This window comes from Pollachius pollachius (genome assembly GCF_949987615.1).
Source record: "Pollachius pollachius genome assembly, chromosome: 8".
In the NCBI taxonomy this organism is placed as follows: Eukaryota; Metazoa; Chordata; class Actinopteri; order Gadiformes; family Gadidae; genus Pollachius; species Pollachius pollachius.
The window spans coordinates 7,137,698-7,154,966 of NC_136941.1; the positions used below are offsets into that span (position 1 = coordinate 7,137,698).

The 17,269-nt window shown below is 45.6% G+C and overlaps 1 protein-coding gene across 1 annotated transcript in view; it reads left to right on the plus strand.

Annotated features, from left to right (window-relative positions):
* LOC307079604 (forkhead box protein J3-like) overlaps positions 1 to 17,269 on the plus strand; it is a gene marked incomplete at both ends in the record, with an annotated part of 44,805 nt that overhangs the window by 14,072 nt on the left and 13,464 nt on the right. The window contains 4 exon segments of the mRNA XM_079742041.1: positions 2,217 to 2,291; positions 5,186 to 5,269; positions 10,951 to 11,052; positions 12,132 to 12,272. Of these exon segments, the coding sequence (XP_079598167.1) occupies positions 2,217 to 2,291; positions 5,186 to 5,269; positions 10,951 to 11,052; positions 12,132 to 12,272 (402 nt within the window).

Here is a 17,269-nt window from a genome sequence, read left to right on the forward strand (position 1 = left end):
CCATTACTCCCTCTATCGTGATGACACATACACATGCACACACGCACACAGACACACACACACACACACACAGACACACACACACACACACACACACACACACACACACACACACACACACACACACACACACACACACATTCCAACCCACACACTCTTCTCTTCACTAATAACACCTCCTGGATGCCTTCTTCTCCCCTCCCTCCCTCCTTCCCTCCCTCCTCTCCTCTGTACAGCAGACTGCAGAGTTAGCTCACATCTAGCCTGCTTCAGTGATCTATTCTAAGTTCACAATAGCTCACCTCTTAACAAGGTCATGCCGATACCAACGCAGTCTTCGCTAAACTCCGGAGAACACGTGCGCGCAAATTTGGCGTTCATAAACGATTGAAATGCTTGCGCAAAAAACTCAGCAGACACAGTTTTCACAACTGCGGAACCAAACATAGGAAGATAATCTGCAGGCAATGCTTGTTTGGTGTTGAGTTTGTACGTTCATCGGAGACAGATTGGATAGGTCTTCTCGCGTACCGGTGCTAAATCATGCAGAATAATTTCGCCCAATAATCACATCGGATTTGAGCCCTATGTATCTAATTAATTTCTAAACAATTAACACATCATTCATTAGCATTTATCATTGAGCTGATGCTTTAATCCAAGGTGATTTACGGTACATTTCTGATATCTCTTCATTAAGCACCAGGCACGTGTTCTACGCGTCTTTGCTTGGAACACGCTTACTAGTTAGGCTGCAGACATCAGGCTCTGTATCCTTCACTAATTTGTATTAGTATGGATAAACCGCTTCAATCATTTAATCCAACAGCGTCATAATGATGTGATGTATGGAGTCATGGTGATTCACATGGACCCATTGATATGCGCTGACAGACTCTGGGAAGCGTGGTAGTGGAAGCCTCCTGCAGACCCTGAATAACCCGTGGAGGCTCCTCACTGACTGATCTGAGGAGCTGGCTGGGCATGGACTCAGCCAACCCACTCATTCATCAGAGGGTAATGTGTTGGAGTGTGTGTGTGTGCATGTGTAGGTGTTTGTGGATGTTTGGGGCTGTGTGTGTGTGTGTGTGTGTGTGTGTGTGTGTGTGTGTGTGTGTGTGTGTGTGTGTGTGTGTGTGTGTGTGTGTGTGTGTGTGTGTGTTAATGTGGTCACTGATGAAGGCCGCTGGGTTTAAATGGATGAAGTGTAATTTAATCTGAGAGGATTACACTTATGTAAATGACATACACACACACACACCCTCTCTCACACACACACACACACACACACACACACACACACACACACACACACACACAGTATAGAAATCCTTCTGCACTTGATCAGGTTGAGAGGGAGACAGATAGATGGATGAATGGATATATGGATGGACAGATAAATGAAGATTGTGACATGAAGGGTAGATGTTTCTCATCCTCCTCTTCCTCCTCTTGTTCCTTTCCTCTTCCTCCCCTCTTCCTTCTCTTCTTCTTCCCCTCCTCCTGTTCTTATTCCTCTCCTCCGCCTCCCCCTCTTCACCCCCTCCTCTCTTCCCCCTCCCTTCCTCCTCCTCTTCCTCCTCCTCTTCCTCTCCTACTCCTCCCCCTCCTCCTCTTCCTCCCTTCCTCCTCCTCTTCCTCTCCTACTCCTCCTCTTCCTCCCTTCCTCCTCCTCCCCAGTAGTGTTAATTAGTAGCAGAATTGGGAGCCTTGAGCAGAGCAGGTTCATGTCAGGTTAGCTCGCTCTCTCTCTCTCTCTCTCGCTCTCTCGCTCTCTCTCTCTCTCTCTCTGTCTCTCTCCCTCTCTCTCTCGTGCTCTGATACATGAACACAAATTTTTTTTGCTTCAGGCTTTATCCAACTGTCAATTTTTACACATGCAAGCATGGAGGCAACCACAGACACACACCTCAAACTGAATTAAATCGAACACACACGCATACAGGCATGTGCGCTCACACCCCCTCACACACTCACACGCAGACACACACACACACACACACACACACACGCACAAACACACACGTTTCAGGGTGTTTGAATGGACATTAGTTTCGCTCAACGAGAGATTGAAAATTTGAAGAAATTATGAGCAAAATAGATTTATTAACTGTTCATTCTTAACTCTATTCACGCCTTTTGTCCCCCCTCTCTCTCTTTCTCAACTCTGTCTCCCTCCCTCTGCGTCTCTCTCTCTCTCTCTCTCTCTTCCACAGAACTCCATACGACACAACCTGTCCTTGAACAAGTGTTTTCTCAAAGTGCCTCGCTCCAAAGACGACCCTGGGAAAGTGAGTCCATCTCATGCACTAATAAGAGAACGGTGAACGGCTCACCTTGAGTGTGGCAACGCGAGGCTGTTCACACTCTCACCGATATCACCGCGGAGATGTTAGCCTGCATGTGTTAGGACTCTGCTGTGTGCGTGTGTGTGTGTGTGTGTGTGCATGCGCAGACTATGTGTGTGCTTGTGCAGGAGCCTGCGTGTGTGTGGGTGTGTGTGTGTGTGTGTGTGCGTGTGTGTGTACGTATGTATGTGTTGTTATATATACACAAACACCGACACACACACACACACACAGACAAACACATACACGGACAGCCTCTTTCCGCATTCACACACACACACACACACACACACACACACACACACACACACACACACACACACACACACACCGTCTGCGCTTAAAAGCAATTTCTAGTTCCATAGGTGCCTGTGCTGAATGCCTGATGCAGTGTTGGCTGTTCACGGCTGCTCTTCACATATTGATTCTGCCAAGTAATAATGAGGTACAGGGACTAATAAATAATAAGTATAATAATACACCGGCACCGCTATATGTTGTGTTCTATTAGCTTGCACGCTATCTACCATTCTAGACCTCTCGCTATGTCTCTCTCTCTCTCTCTCTCTCTCTCTCTCTCTCTCTCTCTCTCTCTCTCTCTTTGTCTCTGTCTCTGTCTCTATGTTGTCTCTCTCTCTATGTCTCTCTATCTCTCACTCACTCACTCACTCACTCACTCACTCACTCACTCCCTCTCTCTGTCGTTCTACTTCTCTCTCTACCACTCTGTATGTATCGATTATATCTATGTGCTCCCACATGTGTGTTTGTGTGCATACATGCTAATCGCACAGGAGCAATGTGTGTGTGTGTGTGATTCCATTTTAAAGGCCTTTTAAAAGCGGTGTGATTCTGATTGCAGAATTTGAATCCAAATAGTCACTCCTCAAAGGGAGGAAGTGTGTAATTATTGTAGATCAGTGAAGCGTGACCCTCTTCTGGGCGGTTTTGAATGCAAGTTTAAAGGTCTGCATTTTACTGAAAAGGCATTCCGCCATTTTGACAAACTCCCTTAGCAAAAAACTTATCAAATTTTCACAAAACTTCTTGGGCAATTTATTTTACCTCTTTTGTGTGTGTGGGGTGGGGGGGTTTGTGTCTGAGGGTTTGTGTATGTGGCGACGCCGGGTGTGAGTGTGTGTGGGCGTCGGGGGGGGTTATGGTGGGTATGGTTTGGCCATTGAAAAAGGAATTTAGAAGGAAGTGAGCTTAAATAATTCATACTGAATCCTTGGGCTTGAGAAGAGAGACCAGAATGCTACAAAGATTCAGAGAAAACACACAAAAAGATAACCCAGCTATACTACAGCAGCCCCCCATTAACCTGACTTGGACCTGACCGGCACCTTAATTTGGCCCCGGGATCGAACCAATCGATAGCCCAGCAAGGGGTGTCTGGGTGTGAGCAGGTTGCGCTGGGCGAGTGGGTGAGCTAAATCATGCATGGGTCTGGTATTAATTGGCAGTGTGGTGCAGGCCGACTCTGAGACAGGGAGCTCACTCGGAACAGGGGGAGGAGACCATGAGAGAAGGTGTGTGTGTGTGTGTGTGTGTGTGTGTGTGTGTGTTTTTGTGCGTCTGTGTTTGTGTGTGCCTTTGCGTGTGTGTGTTTGTGTCTGTCGGTGTATGCATTTGTGAGTTTGTCCTTTTTTGTGTGTGTGGGCGTGTCTGTGTGTGTGTGTGTGCACATGTCTGTACGTGTGTGTGTGTGTTTTTGTGTGTGTGTGCGTTTGTGTGTGTGTACATGCATACATGCGTGTGTGCGTTTGTTTATGTGCTTGCGTGTGTATGCGTGTGCGCGCACACACATGCGTGTGTGTGTAGCTGTGTTTGTGTGTGCGTACGTGTGTGTGTGAGTGTGTTGCACTGACTTGAACCCACTGAGGGCGGTGGGCTGCTCGGGACCCCTGAAGAGAAGCAGGCGAGCGAAGGGAAGGGAAAAAAACACGAAGGTAGCGCACAAAAAATAAAAAAGAGTGGAGAAAATGAAGGACCTAAAAACAATTGATTTCCTCTGCCTCACCTTGTATGTCTTAAGGAGGCGGCAGCGGTGGGTTTCTTCTTGCTTTGTTTTTTTTCCGCCCTGCGTGTCCAAAGGATTTCAGCTGATTTCACGGCTAAGGGAGAGAACACCCCCCACCCCTCCCCCTCGCCCCCACATCGGGAAGAAACCACAACACAGAATTTGGTCTGGTGGGAATCGATTGGCTACAGACGCGGGCTAAAGGAATAAAGACGGATGCCATGAGTTTACCTGATGTGAAGTAGTCCTGTGTTTTCAGTTTTATTTTTTTGCGTTGGACGTTTGTTTTATTTCTATCCCTCCCGTTGGAGGGAATGAGGCAGCATCACAGCAGGCTTGAGGAACCAGAGGCGATGATTGCACACAAATTTAATGTTCAATAAGTAACCTTCCTTACTGCTTTGTATTGCTCTATGTTGTATTTTAAAACTGAATAGCTGGCATCTATTGCACTCCTAGTCATCCCTATAGGGAGGGATCTCTAATCTGTGTTTCCTACTTTCTTAGGGTTTTGGGGTTTTGTTCCTTGGCCCTATGGCCTAGGGCTAGGGGTGGTTGGTGTGACCTGTGAATCCTTTCAGACTGGAACTGTAATTACAGTTTATAGAAATACAATAGACTCTAACTTGACTAAATACGTGGTGCAGAAATTAAGAATGACCACGGGATGATATGAAAAAAATCACGACACATTCCCTGTCGTGACGTCACAGCCAACCTAAAGTAGGGCATCATGAGCACTTGAGGATGGTCGGTATTTTAATTCACTTGGGTGCCTCAGCCTGTTGAACCCTATGTTTCCCTCTGTCTGCAGGGATCCTACTGGGCCATCGACAACAACCCCAAGGAGGACTCGGTGCCCAGCCGGCCCAAGAAGAGACCGCGGTCCGGGGAGAGGGTAAGGAGCCCGGCTGCCTCTCAGTAACAGTGTATACCTGAAAGCAGGGCAGGGAATTACCTGATTTTCTACCTGAGTGCAGATGTGGCAATGTCATGCAAAACACGCCATCTTTTACGTGGCTTTCACTGGGCGCCTCCAAAACCAGGATACAGGTTGGTGATGTTGAACTTTAAACTGGTTTATTGCAGAGTTTAAGAAAACAGAGGACAGATCCATGCAGTAGAACTCTCCCTGAGTGTGTGTGGTGATGGCTGGTTAAACCTGTGCACATTGATTACTCAATGCAGTTGAGCAGCTTTACCCAGCCCCAGAGTCCAATCAGTCTGGCTCGGGTCAGGTGAGGCTGCTCAAACCAGCAAATCAACCACAGACCCTCCACGGCCAAACATCTGAGACTTTTGAATCCATTCCGGGGCAATTCGATGAAATGTTGTATAAAAATAAATACCTTATTTTACCAGGGAAGAATGACTGACGAAAACTCCAATTAAAAAACAGTTGTACAAAATATATAATTGAGAAAATTGGGATGACGAGGACATTTAGGACAAATCTATATTTCTTTGGGGCCGTGCCACCGTTCATTCCTTAAGTAGTTTTTAATCTTATTTGGATACACCACAGCCTCCCCTCTCCAAATAGTAATTCTGACTACCTGGTTGGGTCCACTGCTACACGTACATATCAGAACCTTTCAGAGCTAGAAGGGAAACCATGTCTGTTCAAAAGAAGCATGGTAGAACGTGCTTCACGTGGCCACATGGCTGAAAGGCGTCAGTCTGGTGATGGTGGGTGTACTTTCTCTCACCAACGTTACACTTAACATTCTAAAGGGTTTCATTGTTTTTCCTTCTCGGGTCGAGACGTTTTAATCTGATTGCTGTAGTCCGATGCGTTTCTTTTTGAAAGAGTCCTGGTGATCGACAGGAACGCATGCTGAGGAGCCCGTGTCTCGTTCCCCAACATATCAACTGGCCTCAGCAACAGAATTGAAAAATACATCTGTCAAGAGGGTATAGGCAGTGGTTGAGAGGCAGAATTGGCTTCTCAGCAGCACCTATCAGAGGGACCTATCTCTGTATGTATTGCTTTGTGCGAGCGAGTGTGGTGATGGAGGCATTTTCTTGGCTAGACAGAACTGCGACATCAGCCCTGCATTACAAGTATGCAGCCTTAGCTCCGTCCAGTGACCTGCTGATAGCACCTGGCTGAATGCAGCGTGGCTGCGACCGTCTGAGTGTCCTCCATATTGGATCTAAACTCTCTTGTTCAGTGTCCTCCATATTGGATCTAAACTCTCTGTTTCAGTGTCCTCCATATTGGATTTTAACTTTCTCTGACTGTCCTCCATATTGGATCTAAACTCTCTGTTTCAGTGTCTTCCATATTGGATTTTAACTTTCTCTGACTGTCCTCCATATTGGATCTAAACTCTGTATCTCAGTGTCCTCAATATTTGATCTAAACTCTCCGTTTCCTTTTCATGAAATGTGTTGGAATCAATAGCTACAATGTCATTACGAGATTGTATTTGGATGACAACAACAGTCACGAGTTAGATAAGTCTTAAATTTGTTTTAAGCTATTCTTGATTGATCATTAAACGCTGGCGTGATTGGGTTGTCTTTATTCTCCTTCCTGGTGAGAAGCTGCTATATTCTTCCTCCTGCCTACATCTGTTGTGTGCCTAGCAAGCAGGGGATAAATGTGTGTCATTGGTGTGACAGATAAACAGAAACAAAAGCGGTAAACAGATCTACGTCCATATGCAGTACACTGCATATATTAGAATCTGCCTTGCTGTTAGAATATTCTGGCATCGCTTTGGCTACAGTACAGTCCTGTGAGGGTATTGTGGTTTTGGACGAAGGTAAAAGCCTAGCACCAACACTGCTCTGCTGTTCTCTTCATTAAGGGTTGATGCTTAGATTAAGCGCTCTCCCTCTCCCAATAATAGTCACAACACTGATAATTCCTCGTAATATTCAAGGGGAGGGAACCAACCAACTGACAAATACAAGACCAATTCCAACATCCTTGTTCTGAAAACGTTTCCAAAGTGCCCAATAAATGCTCTGAAGGACCGCTCTGTGTATCAGAGCTTCTCTCATGGTCGTTTGATTGCATTCAGTCTTGCTCAGATTTACCATTAGTGCATTTTGATCTGGTTTGCGGTCTATATTTATTTAGTCGTTGTCCATTTCGTCTTTGCTTGCTGCTCATTGTTTTGTCGTATGTCTGGCTAAAATAATCACTATCTAGTCTGTCTGCCCACCTGCTTTCTGGTCGGCTTCTCTCTCTCTCTCTCTCTCTCTCTCTCTCTCTCTCTCTCTCTCTCTCTCTCTCTCTCTCTCTATCGCTATCTCTCTCTGTCCATTTGTCTATCTTCAGATATTAATGCCTGTGTGTCCACCGTTCATTGTATATTTCTGTGTGTGTGTGTGTGTGTGTATGTTTTTTTGTGTGTTACTATAAATAACTATATATAACTCAATTCATTATATTCCCTCTGCTCTCTGCTTCTCCCCCTGGGCAAAGAGCATTGCTGCAGGAGCTTGAGAGAGAGAAAAAGAGAGAGAGAGGCAGATGGAAATGGGGAGAGAGAGAGGTAGAAACAGATGGAAATGGAGAGCGAGAGAGAGAGAGAGGGAATGAGCGAGGTAGAAACAGATGGAAATAGAGAGAGAGGTGAAGGAGGATGGTGATGAAAAAAGGAGAAACTAAACAACAACAGAAGGTGGGGAATGTGTCAATCAGATAGGGAGATAGAGAGTATTTTGGAGAGGTGGGGTCGGGGGAGAGAGAGAGAGAGAATGAAGGAGTGGTAGAATCGGGAAAGAGAGAGAGAAAGAGTAATAACACGAGGTAGGGAGAGAGAGTATTACAGAGCTTTGGGGTTGGGGCCGAGAGAAAAAGAGTTTTAAGGAAAAGTATAATTGAGAGAGAGAAAGAGGAAGAGCGATTGAGTCTCAATGAGAGATTTGAAGCGGGAGCGAGTTAGAGAACAAGAGGGACAGAGTAAAAGGAGAGGTAGAATCTGAGAGAGAGGTTGCGAGAGAGTTTCAAGAGAGGTAGAATCCAGGAGACAGAGGAGGGTGGGATTAGAGACGTGTGTTCCAGCTTATTACCACAAGAAGCCCCTTGGGCTGCCATTAGACGTATTTTCCTCCCCCAACAATTTTATTATTTTCCCTTTCATTATTTCTTTATTTCTTAACGCACGTTAATTAATTCGGAGCCTTGTCATCTCGCTGTCCTAACGCGGAAGGGCCCTCCCCCTTCCTCCCCCACTGCCGACGGACGTTGCGGGGAGACGAACGGGGGGCTGTCACATGGGCTAAGGACAATTAGAGAAGCCTTAACTGTTGGAGGAGGTGGGCGGAGTGTAGCCCGCCGCACGCTGGAGAAGAAGAAGAAGATTAGAGAAGGAGACGGCTGCCAATTGTTGCGGCTCGTCACTACTCAGAGTTTGGGTACAAAATAACCTAAAAGATAGTTTCATTTGGGACAGAAAATGACTATTGGGTAATGCATTTATGCAAGATATTCCTTGACCTCAATTTCTTTTTATTCAAATCATTTATTCAAAGCTCTCATTTTCTGACAAAGCAAAATTTGAAAATAATGCAAATGATATTTTGGGGCAGTTGGCAAAGAAATTAAACCTGAATGTTTTACTAATGTTGTAACGTGAGCGTTTGGCTGAACCCAAGTGCACAGACGGGCGAAGAGCGTGGAACAGTGTCAATCGTGTATTCGGATTCAGGATCGGCAGGCAGGATAGTCGGACAGGCGGGGATCAGGAACCAGCAGAATATTTAGACAGGCGGGGATCAGGAGCAGGCAGGATAGTCAGACAGGCGAGGATCAGGAGCAGGCAGGATAGTCAGACAGGCGAGGATCGGAGAGCAGGCAGGATAGGTGGTAGGTCAGGATTCGAATCGCGGGAAAGCACTGTGAAACACAAGAGACAATCTGGCAGGGAATGTTTGGGAGGAAAGGACTGATATAGGGGAAACACAGGTGAAGGTGGTTGGGTTAATTGGGAGTGATCAGGGTGGCAGGCAGGTGAATGGGAAAACCAGGGGCGGATCATGACAAATGTACTGACTTACTGATTTGACACCAAAGTCAAAGTCAGCTTTATTGTCAATTACAACCAATGTACAAGACAAATAGCAGAACCGAAATTTTGTTTGTCTCTGACCCGCGGTGCATTATGTATAAAGGATAAAATGAAATAAAATAAAATAAGGTAAGTAATATGTACAATAAATAAATTCTGAATAGTGCAAAAAGGTCTGGAATAGTGCAAGGTAGGCAAAGCAAAACGGTATATATAAATAAATTATACCATCAATTTACCATTACTCGAGAATACTAATGTATACAGAATGCATAGATGTACATGTATGTTCTGATAAAACCTTTGATTATACCACTCACCCATGTCGCGGTTTGTCACTGCAGCGACCTTTCTGGCTGTCGCCTTTCAGTATGCGTCACTCTCGAGGTATTCTGTCTGGTTCCTCAGCTTCCACAGACTGCCTTGAATCTTCACCTCGTCCTTATTGTCCCGCTAAGTCTTCTTTAGTCATGGAAAACGCGACAAAAACACTTTTTCTGCTCCGGGGAGTTTATCATAAATTAAAGATTGCATTGTTGCCAACCAATCCTCTTACTGTAAGCAGTTTGGGAGACGCAGCCCAGATACCTTGAACCCTGAGGATAGTGAAAATACTTTCCTTCATTTTTTTGTTATTATTATAACAAATCAGTCTGTAGCAGTCTGCGTCAGTTTAACCTTCCATCGACCTCGGAGCCTTCCCGAATCCCTTACACCGAGCTGAGCCGACTCTACATTTTTATGTTTATTAAAAATGAAAAATAAGGATGGACTGCTCACTCACCTTTCTGGAAAGTCATGAAAAACACGTCTGCCTTCGTCTAGTCGGACTCGTGCTGCGAGTCCTCATCCGCGTGTTCTAAGTGTGTGCTAATTAAACAAAATTAAATGAGCTGCCCCTTGTTTCCAGGAATCTAAGGCAAAGGGTGCATCCCATTTCCCCCCCTGGTTTGTCCGGGCCCAATGCGATTAACGTCGTCCCTGGCCTCCTGAACACTTAATGGAAAGCAGTGGCTTGGCTCTGAGTTTCACTGCGACCAGACACAGAGACACGTCTTCTGAAATGCCTTCTCAAACATTGAGGAGAATTGAAAAAAGGCATGAACTCACTGTTGGATCGTGAGTGAGCGCAGCCTTTGCTATAGAGAAGGGATAGACAGGTCATAGGCTTCCAAGGCGAGACAATCCAGCTGTAGACGAAGCTGCTCTATGTAACCTCCTGTTAAATATGATGACATCCAAGGCCCCGATTTCAGTCCAAATACTCTTTGCTCCAAGTGTACTGGGGTAGACTACAGCTCCTGCGATGTGCAGTGCACACGCACAGGCACTGTTACTCAAAGCAGGCGTACACAGATTTATTCCACTATTTTACCACTTTGACCGAGATTAACATTTTTGCGGATATGCAACAGGGCTTTATTAATTTCTTCTTTGTTTTGCTCCTCACCTGTTTTGGCAACACAAGTATTGCTCTCCTATGCAAATGGGAAGCTTTCTTCTGTTTCTTTTTATTTAATGGGGTGGATGGGATGTTTTCCCTGCCCAACAGGCGTCCACTCCCTACACCCTGGAGTCTGAGTCTCTGAGGATGGACTGTATCATGTCTGGAGGGAGCTCCCCCAGCTTGGCCATCAACACCGTCACCAACAAGGTAGGACATGGTGCAACTACAAGGGATGACTTACAAGGGACATGCTTTACAAGTTAGGAGTTGCAGGAGGAGTGTTACACGGGAGTTAAATCAAGTGACCAGATGCAAGCAAGAGGTTTACAATTTATGAGTTTAGGTGTGAGTTACACGTTCAAGTTATGAGTTAGAAGTTAGAAGTTGAAAGTTAGGTTAGAAGTTAAAAGATGCAAGTTAGAGGTTGATAAGTTTATGGTTAAAAGGCACAAGTTTGAAGTTTGAAGTTAGAGGTGGAGCTACAAGTTAGGTTTTATGTTACAAGTTTAAGGCACTAGGTTGGTGTGAACCCGAGCTTTGAGTTTTCTAGTATGCTGAACACAGAATCCTTTCAGGTCTCTACTGTTGTGAGGCTGTTGTACAGTACAGTACAGTACAGTACAGTAGCTGTCAAACTGTATGATGTGAAAGGCTGACCTTCCAGGTTCAGGAAGTAGAAGCCTGGTGTTTTGAGTGAACCATCTGTATTCATTAATCATCACAGCTCAGTGTCGAATGCATGGGTGGAGCAAAACGCTCGCAGGACTTTCATTTCTAAATCCAATTTAATTGTCCATCACTGGTTCCCACGTCAAATTAATTGGACCCATTTGAGCCGGATTCACTTTGGATTGACTTGATTCAGTTCCTCTGGCTAAATATATCTTGTTGTAAAATTGTATAGTGAAGTGTTGATGAAGTGTTTGATTGTAAGTCTTGCTTTTACCACCATATATAAAGCTCCCCCCCCCGCCCCCCACACACACACAAACACACGTAAAAAAACCACGCACACACACAAATTTAAGTTGCTCACAGAATAGGATGTAGACAACCTATAATACATTGGTGCATTCCAGCAATATAAAAAGTGAACCATACTTTATGACAACAACAACAACAACAACAACGCTGTATAGTTCATGTGTATCACCTTCCCACATGAAGCCATTCATGTATATGTGTGTGTGTGTGCGTGTGTATATGTGTGTGTGTGTGTGTGTGTGTGTGTGTGTGTGTGTGAGTGTGTGTGTGTGTGTGTGTGTGTGTGCGTGTGTGTGTCACAGGTAGCGTTGTACAATGCGGACACGGAGGGCAGCGAGAGTCCCGGCAGCCTGGGAGGAAGTCTGAGCACCAGCCTGTCAGACCAGAGCCTGGCCTCCCTCAACCTCAACACGGCCAGCAGCACCGCCCACCCATACCCCTCGGTGAGGCCTCTCTGTCTCCCTCTCTCTGTCTCCCTCTCTCTGTCTCCCTCTCCCTGTCTCCCTCTCCCTCTGTCTCCCTCTCCCTCTGTCTCCCTCCCTCTCTCTCCCTCTCTCTGTCTCCTTCTCTCTGTCTCCCCCTCTCTCTGTCTCCCTCCCTCTGTCTCCCTCTCTCTCTCCCTCTCTCTCCCTCTCTCTGTCTCCCTCTCTCTCTGTCTCCCCCTCTCTCTGTCTCCCTCTCTCTCTGTCTCCCTCTCTCTCTGTCTCCCTCTCTCCCTCTCTCTCCCTCTCTCTCTGTCTCCCTCTCTCTCTGTCTCCCCCTCTCTCTGTCTCCCTCCCTCTGTCTCCCTCTCTCTCTCTCTCTCCCTCCCTGTCTCCCTCTCCCTCTGGCTCCCTCTCTCTGTCTCCCTCTCTCTCTCTCCCTCTCTCTGCCTCCCTCTCTCTGCCTCCCTCCCTCTGCCTCCCTCTCTCTGTCTCCTCTCTGTCTCCCTCTCTCTCTGTCTCCCTGCCTCCTTCTGTCTCCCTCTCTCTCTGTCTCCCCCCTCTCTGTCTCCCTCCCTCTCACCCCCTCCCTCTGTATGAGGGCGACCGTCTGTGTGCTGATTGTAAAGATGATAATTGACAATGCGCATTAGGGCTGGGGTCTCCGGTGCTGCTCGCTGTCCATGCCTGGCCACCCCATCCTGCCATCTCCCCCCCCCCCCCCCCCCCCGATGAAGGGTGGTGGGCTGGGTGATTTATGAGGGATGAGCACCCTCTCGTTCCTGGGGATGTAATCAGCCGCGGCCATGTTCCTGGCGTCTTTCTTCCCAAGTGGGTCTTTTCGTCAAGAGCGCGTTTGATGTAAACATGCGGCGACCTTAGCGCCGATGTTGTACCAGAATTAGCTTTAGCACGTGAGGAGTGCCTAAACGTCAGGGGAAAAGCGGTCAAAACGAGTTATTTCCAAAGTCTCGATTATGGTCTATGTTTTCTCTGAATTGCGCTTGTTTCTTCACGCTGTAACCGCCTCACGCAGGATTTGCTTTTTGTCGACGAGGGAGACAACATGGCCGACGTGTCACAGTGATGTTACGAACGAGGCAGGAGCTGAGAAATGGTGAATGACTTCGAAGACTTGGCAGGTTCTCAGTTACCTTGTTAAGGAATGGCTTCATCATTGGCTCCATTTATTTATCTGTAAAGAAGCACTGTGATCCGGTGTCATTTTGAGCAATCACATACACGCCATCCGTTTGATGATGTCATCCTCAGGAAATTCAGATATAACTTATAATAACGTGTGTGTACATTAATGGAAGCATCATGAGTCAAGACATGCACACATGCACTCATATTATTATACGACGCTTGGGATAGCAGCGCTTACATATATATATATATATACAGTGTTTCCCCTAGAATTTTTTGTAGCAGTGGTTCTGTGAGTTGGTAACCTAGCAACGCTAGGGAGGTCAGGGGGCATGCGCCCCCCGGAAGAATATTTTGAAAAATAACACGTTAAATGCATGGACTTCAGTTTGGTTTGAAATGTGCTGGGGACAGAGACGCATTCGGAAGTGCATTTTCAGAAGTGCTGGGTACAATGAGGATGCACTCTTTTTTCTCTCTTTAGTGCCGGTAATGAAAGGTTCTGAAATACGGCATACCCATGTAGCTAATTACTAAGGAATAAAATGTATACGAAATCTGTCTGGCACGTTTTATGAAGAAAACGTTTCCAAAAAGCATCGGACACATGACCCACTATGTTCTGCTCCATGTATCCAATGTTGACAACATGACATGACATGGCTAAGCAACCAACATAAACAAGAGGCGCTAGGAAAGGAAATTAACTGTATTTAAGTTCAGAAGGGGCAAACGTGTGGCTACACACAGCACTACAAAAGTCGTCAAGATTGAAAAAGAAAAGAATATTTGTTGCACAGCTCAACGCTGTATCACATCATGAGCTGGCTGTTCTCAATTCACAACACGCATTCCATCCAATCTAGCCTACATCAGGCATTCTGACCAAAACTCATGCACTCCCCCCCACAATTATTCCGGAATTCAAGCAAAGCAAGAATGACCAAAAGTCACTTTGTGTCAACAAGAGACCGACTCCACCGACTATCAATTGCAAGTTAAAACAGCTGACCACTTGAGTGCAAACTCAAAACACAAAAGACCACGCCACAGCACCAGCAAATCTTAAGCAATAAATATCACGTCTTACCTTTATTTATGTGGCAGTGGTCTGCAGATGCATCCCGTGGTGTAGCCTACTACATCCATTTAGTTCAACAGGTTATCGTTCTGATACTGTCCATGGTACTAGCAACCTGCTCTGGTGCTTCTTACCTATGTATTCAGGCTAAAATGACTTGATTGTCTGATGCCTCATCATTGCATCCCAGCCAAAGAGTATTGGTATTATTAGTATTGGCTACTTGCCGAAACGAAAAAATAACTTCACAGTGTGTCTTTTTACAATGTATTTGTTATCATTCGTAGCGTTGATCAGCAGAGAAATAGTTCGCCAAAGTCGTTGACGTTGCTTAGCAACCGAATACGCTGGGGTGGATAAGTTACCGGTCTGCGGAGTGATACAGATGACGTGAATCAGAGGCAAAAAAATCACTTTCCTTGAAGCGGTCAAATATGCTGGACGTGAGCATTCCACGGCATTGAGAAGAGCCGTGTCATAAGTAAGGGATAATCACAGAGATGCAGGGCAATAAACAGTTTGATATGCCCGGCTCGTGGATAGCTTACTGGCCGAGACGAAGTCGAGTGCGGTAACCTTGGATGTGTGTGATGCGATGTGTTTTTGATTGTCGGTGCCGTTAAAGTAACATTAATAAACGTTTACTACTTACGGCACCGACAATCCGAAACCCAAGTGGAATCTAGATGGAAAAAGCATGTAGTTCAAAACGTGAGCAGCTTTTACTTCTTCGTCACCTAGAGAGTTTGTTATTTACGATCATTTAAAAAACCCATGTTATTTCCCATAGACATTTGACCGATGGAACCGGAGCCTCGGAGGCAGGACTTGTTCTTCAGAGGTCTATTCATACTTTTATGAATTGAGAAGAGCCGTGTAATAAACAAAAATATTTGACAGCTGAATGTTGGTAAGGCCCATGCAAGTGAATGGAGCAGTCTACAGCATTGAGAATAGCCGTGTAATAATCCATAATAATTAAACTTGTGTTGTTGTCTTTTTACAAGTGGTGTGTACAAAATGAATCTTGATGAAAACTGGTGTGGACGCGTCCCCAGCGGAACTGACGCCTATGGTTAAATGGTTACTTCTGGTGAGATTTTTTGGGGAAAATTTACAGATTGAGCTTCCAAATATGACATAACAACCAACAGAGTCAAGGTATCTGCTTGGACCAGATCATTGTGCAAATGTGCCTTGAACTTGGCAGAAACAATTTTATTTATATATATATATTTCTTTTTTTTGCAGTGGCACTGACGATCCAGCAGCGGCGGTGCGCCGCTGCTGAATGCATATAGGCGAAACATATATATATAATTAAACTGTATGTATATATATATGTGTGTATGTATATATATATATATAGATATAGATATAGATATAGATATAGATATAGAACATCAATTTGGTCTATACTAATCCCTGATCCAGCATTCCTACTGTTACAGAAGAACTTCAGGGGGTGGCAACCAAGAACTGCAAAGGGCGGAGTTACTCATTGTTTACCGTCGCGTTACGGAGGTGTTCCACCGAGGTGAAACTCATGTGCACGAGTGGATGAATCGTCAGGAAAGGGATTTCAATAAGTGTATTCCTACACAATCACGTCTGTCAATCACATGCTTACAGATTCCCGCCCCCAGCAAGATGATTGATCAAAACTAATATGAAGTGAGAGAAAGTTAAACACCCATTCACCAGAGTTTAGCTCGTCTGCCATCAGACCTCAGACGGTAATCGTCTGATTAAACGTCTGATTTGTGAGACTATGTCGATACTAATCAACGGGAGAGGTGTTGTGACGATAGCACATGTATAATTCCTCCTTCATTACCAGAACTGGCCTGGAAGAGGCTAGGATGAGCCTTCGGGGTGGTGGTAATGCAGTCAGTACCCGGCCCCCACTCCTGTGTGTTTGAGTGTTGTATGTATATAATCTCAGTGAGTCATCGCATTGCAGCTCACAAACAAAGCTCTCAATCAACGAGGCGGTCGTGTTTTAATGGCATCAGAAGATCTCTGCGGCTGTGATGAGACGCATGGAGAGGTTGGTTGTGATGTGATGAGTTATAGTAACGCTCCGTCATACAAACACCACACACACACGTGACACCACCGGTTACAGGTCTGTAGTTGAAAGGCGTAAATGATGCTAACCTGATGTTTTTCTTTTTGGGTGGGTTTGGGACATTCTCTTTACTTCCTGTTTTAATCGAAGCAAACCAATGGGATTCAACGTGTGCGCAAACGCACACACACACACACACACACACATGCACGCATGCACATGCAGACACAAACAAGCAGACACATTCCCGGAGCAATGCATGAAAGCATAAATACATAGAAGACAAACAGGCAAACAGAAGTATTTTTGCCTAGTATCTGTCACGCACACACACACACACACACACACACACACACACACACACACACACACACACACACACACAGACACACAGACAAACTTACACATACACACACACAGACACACACACACACACACACACACACAGACACACGGAAACGGAGGTGTGCCAGTGCCTGGGGTCTTGGATGAGGCAGTAGATCTACTCTCGGCAGACAACTGGATTTACAGGGACGTACTTGGCCAGTTAACACAGTGGCTGCTCAAATTGATCAAATACTTCCTTGTCCTCTGCTAAACAAGGTCCTTTGGCTATTTGAATCAATTAGTCGCATATGGACACTGTGTGTGTGTGTGTGTGTGTGTGTGTGTGTGTGTGTGTGTGCAGGCTTTTTACGTGTTTGAGTGTGTTGGGTG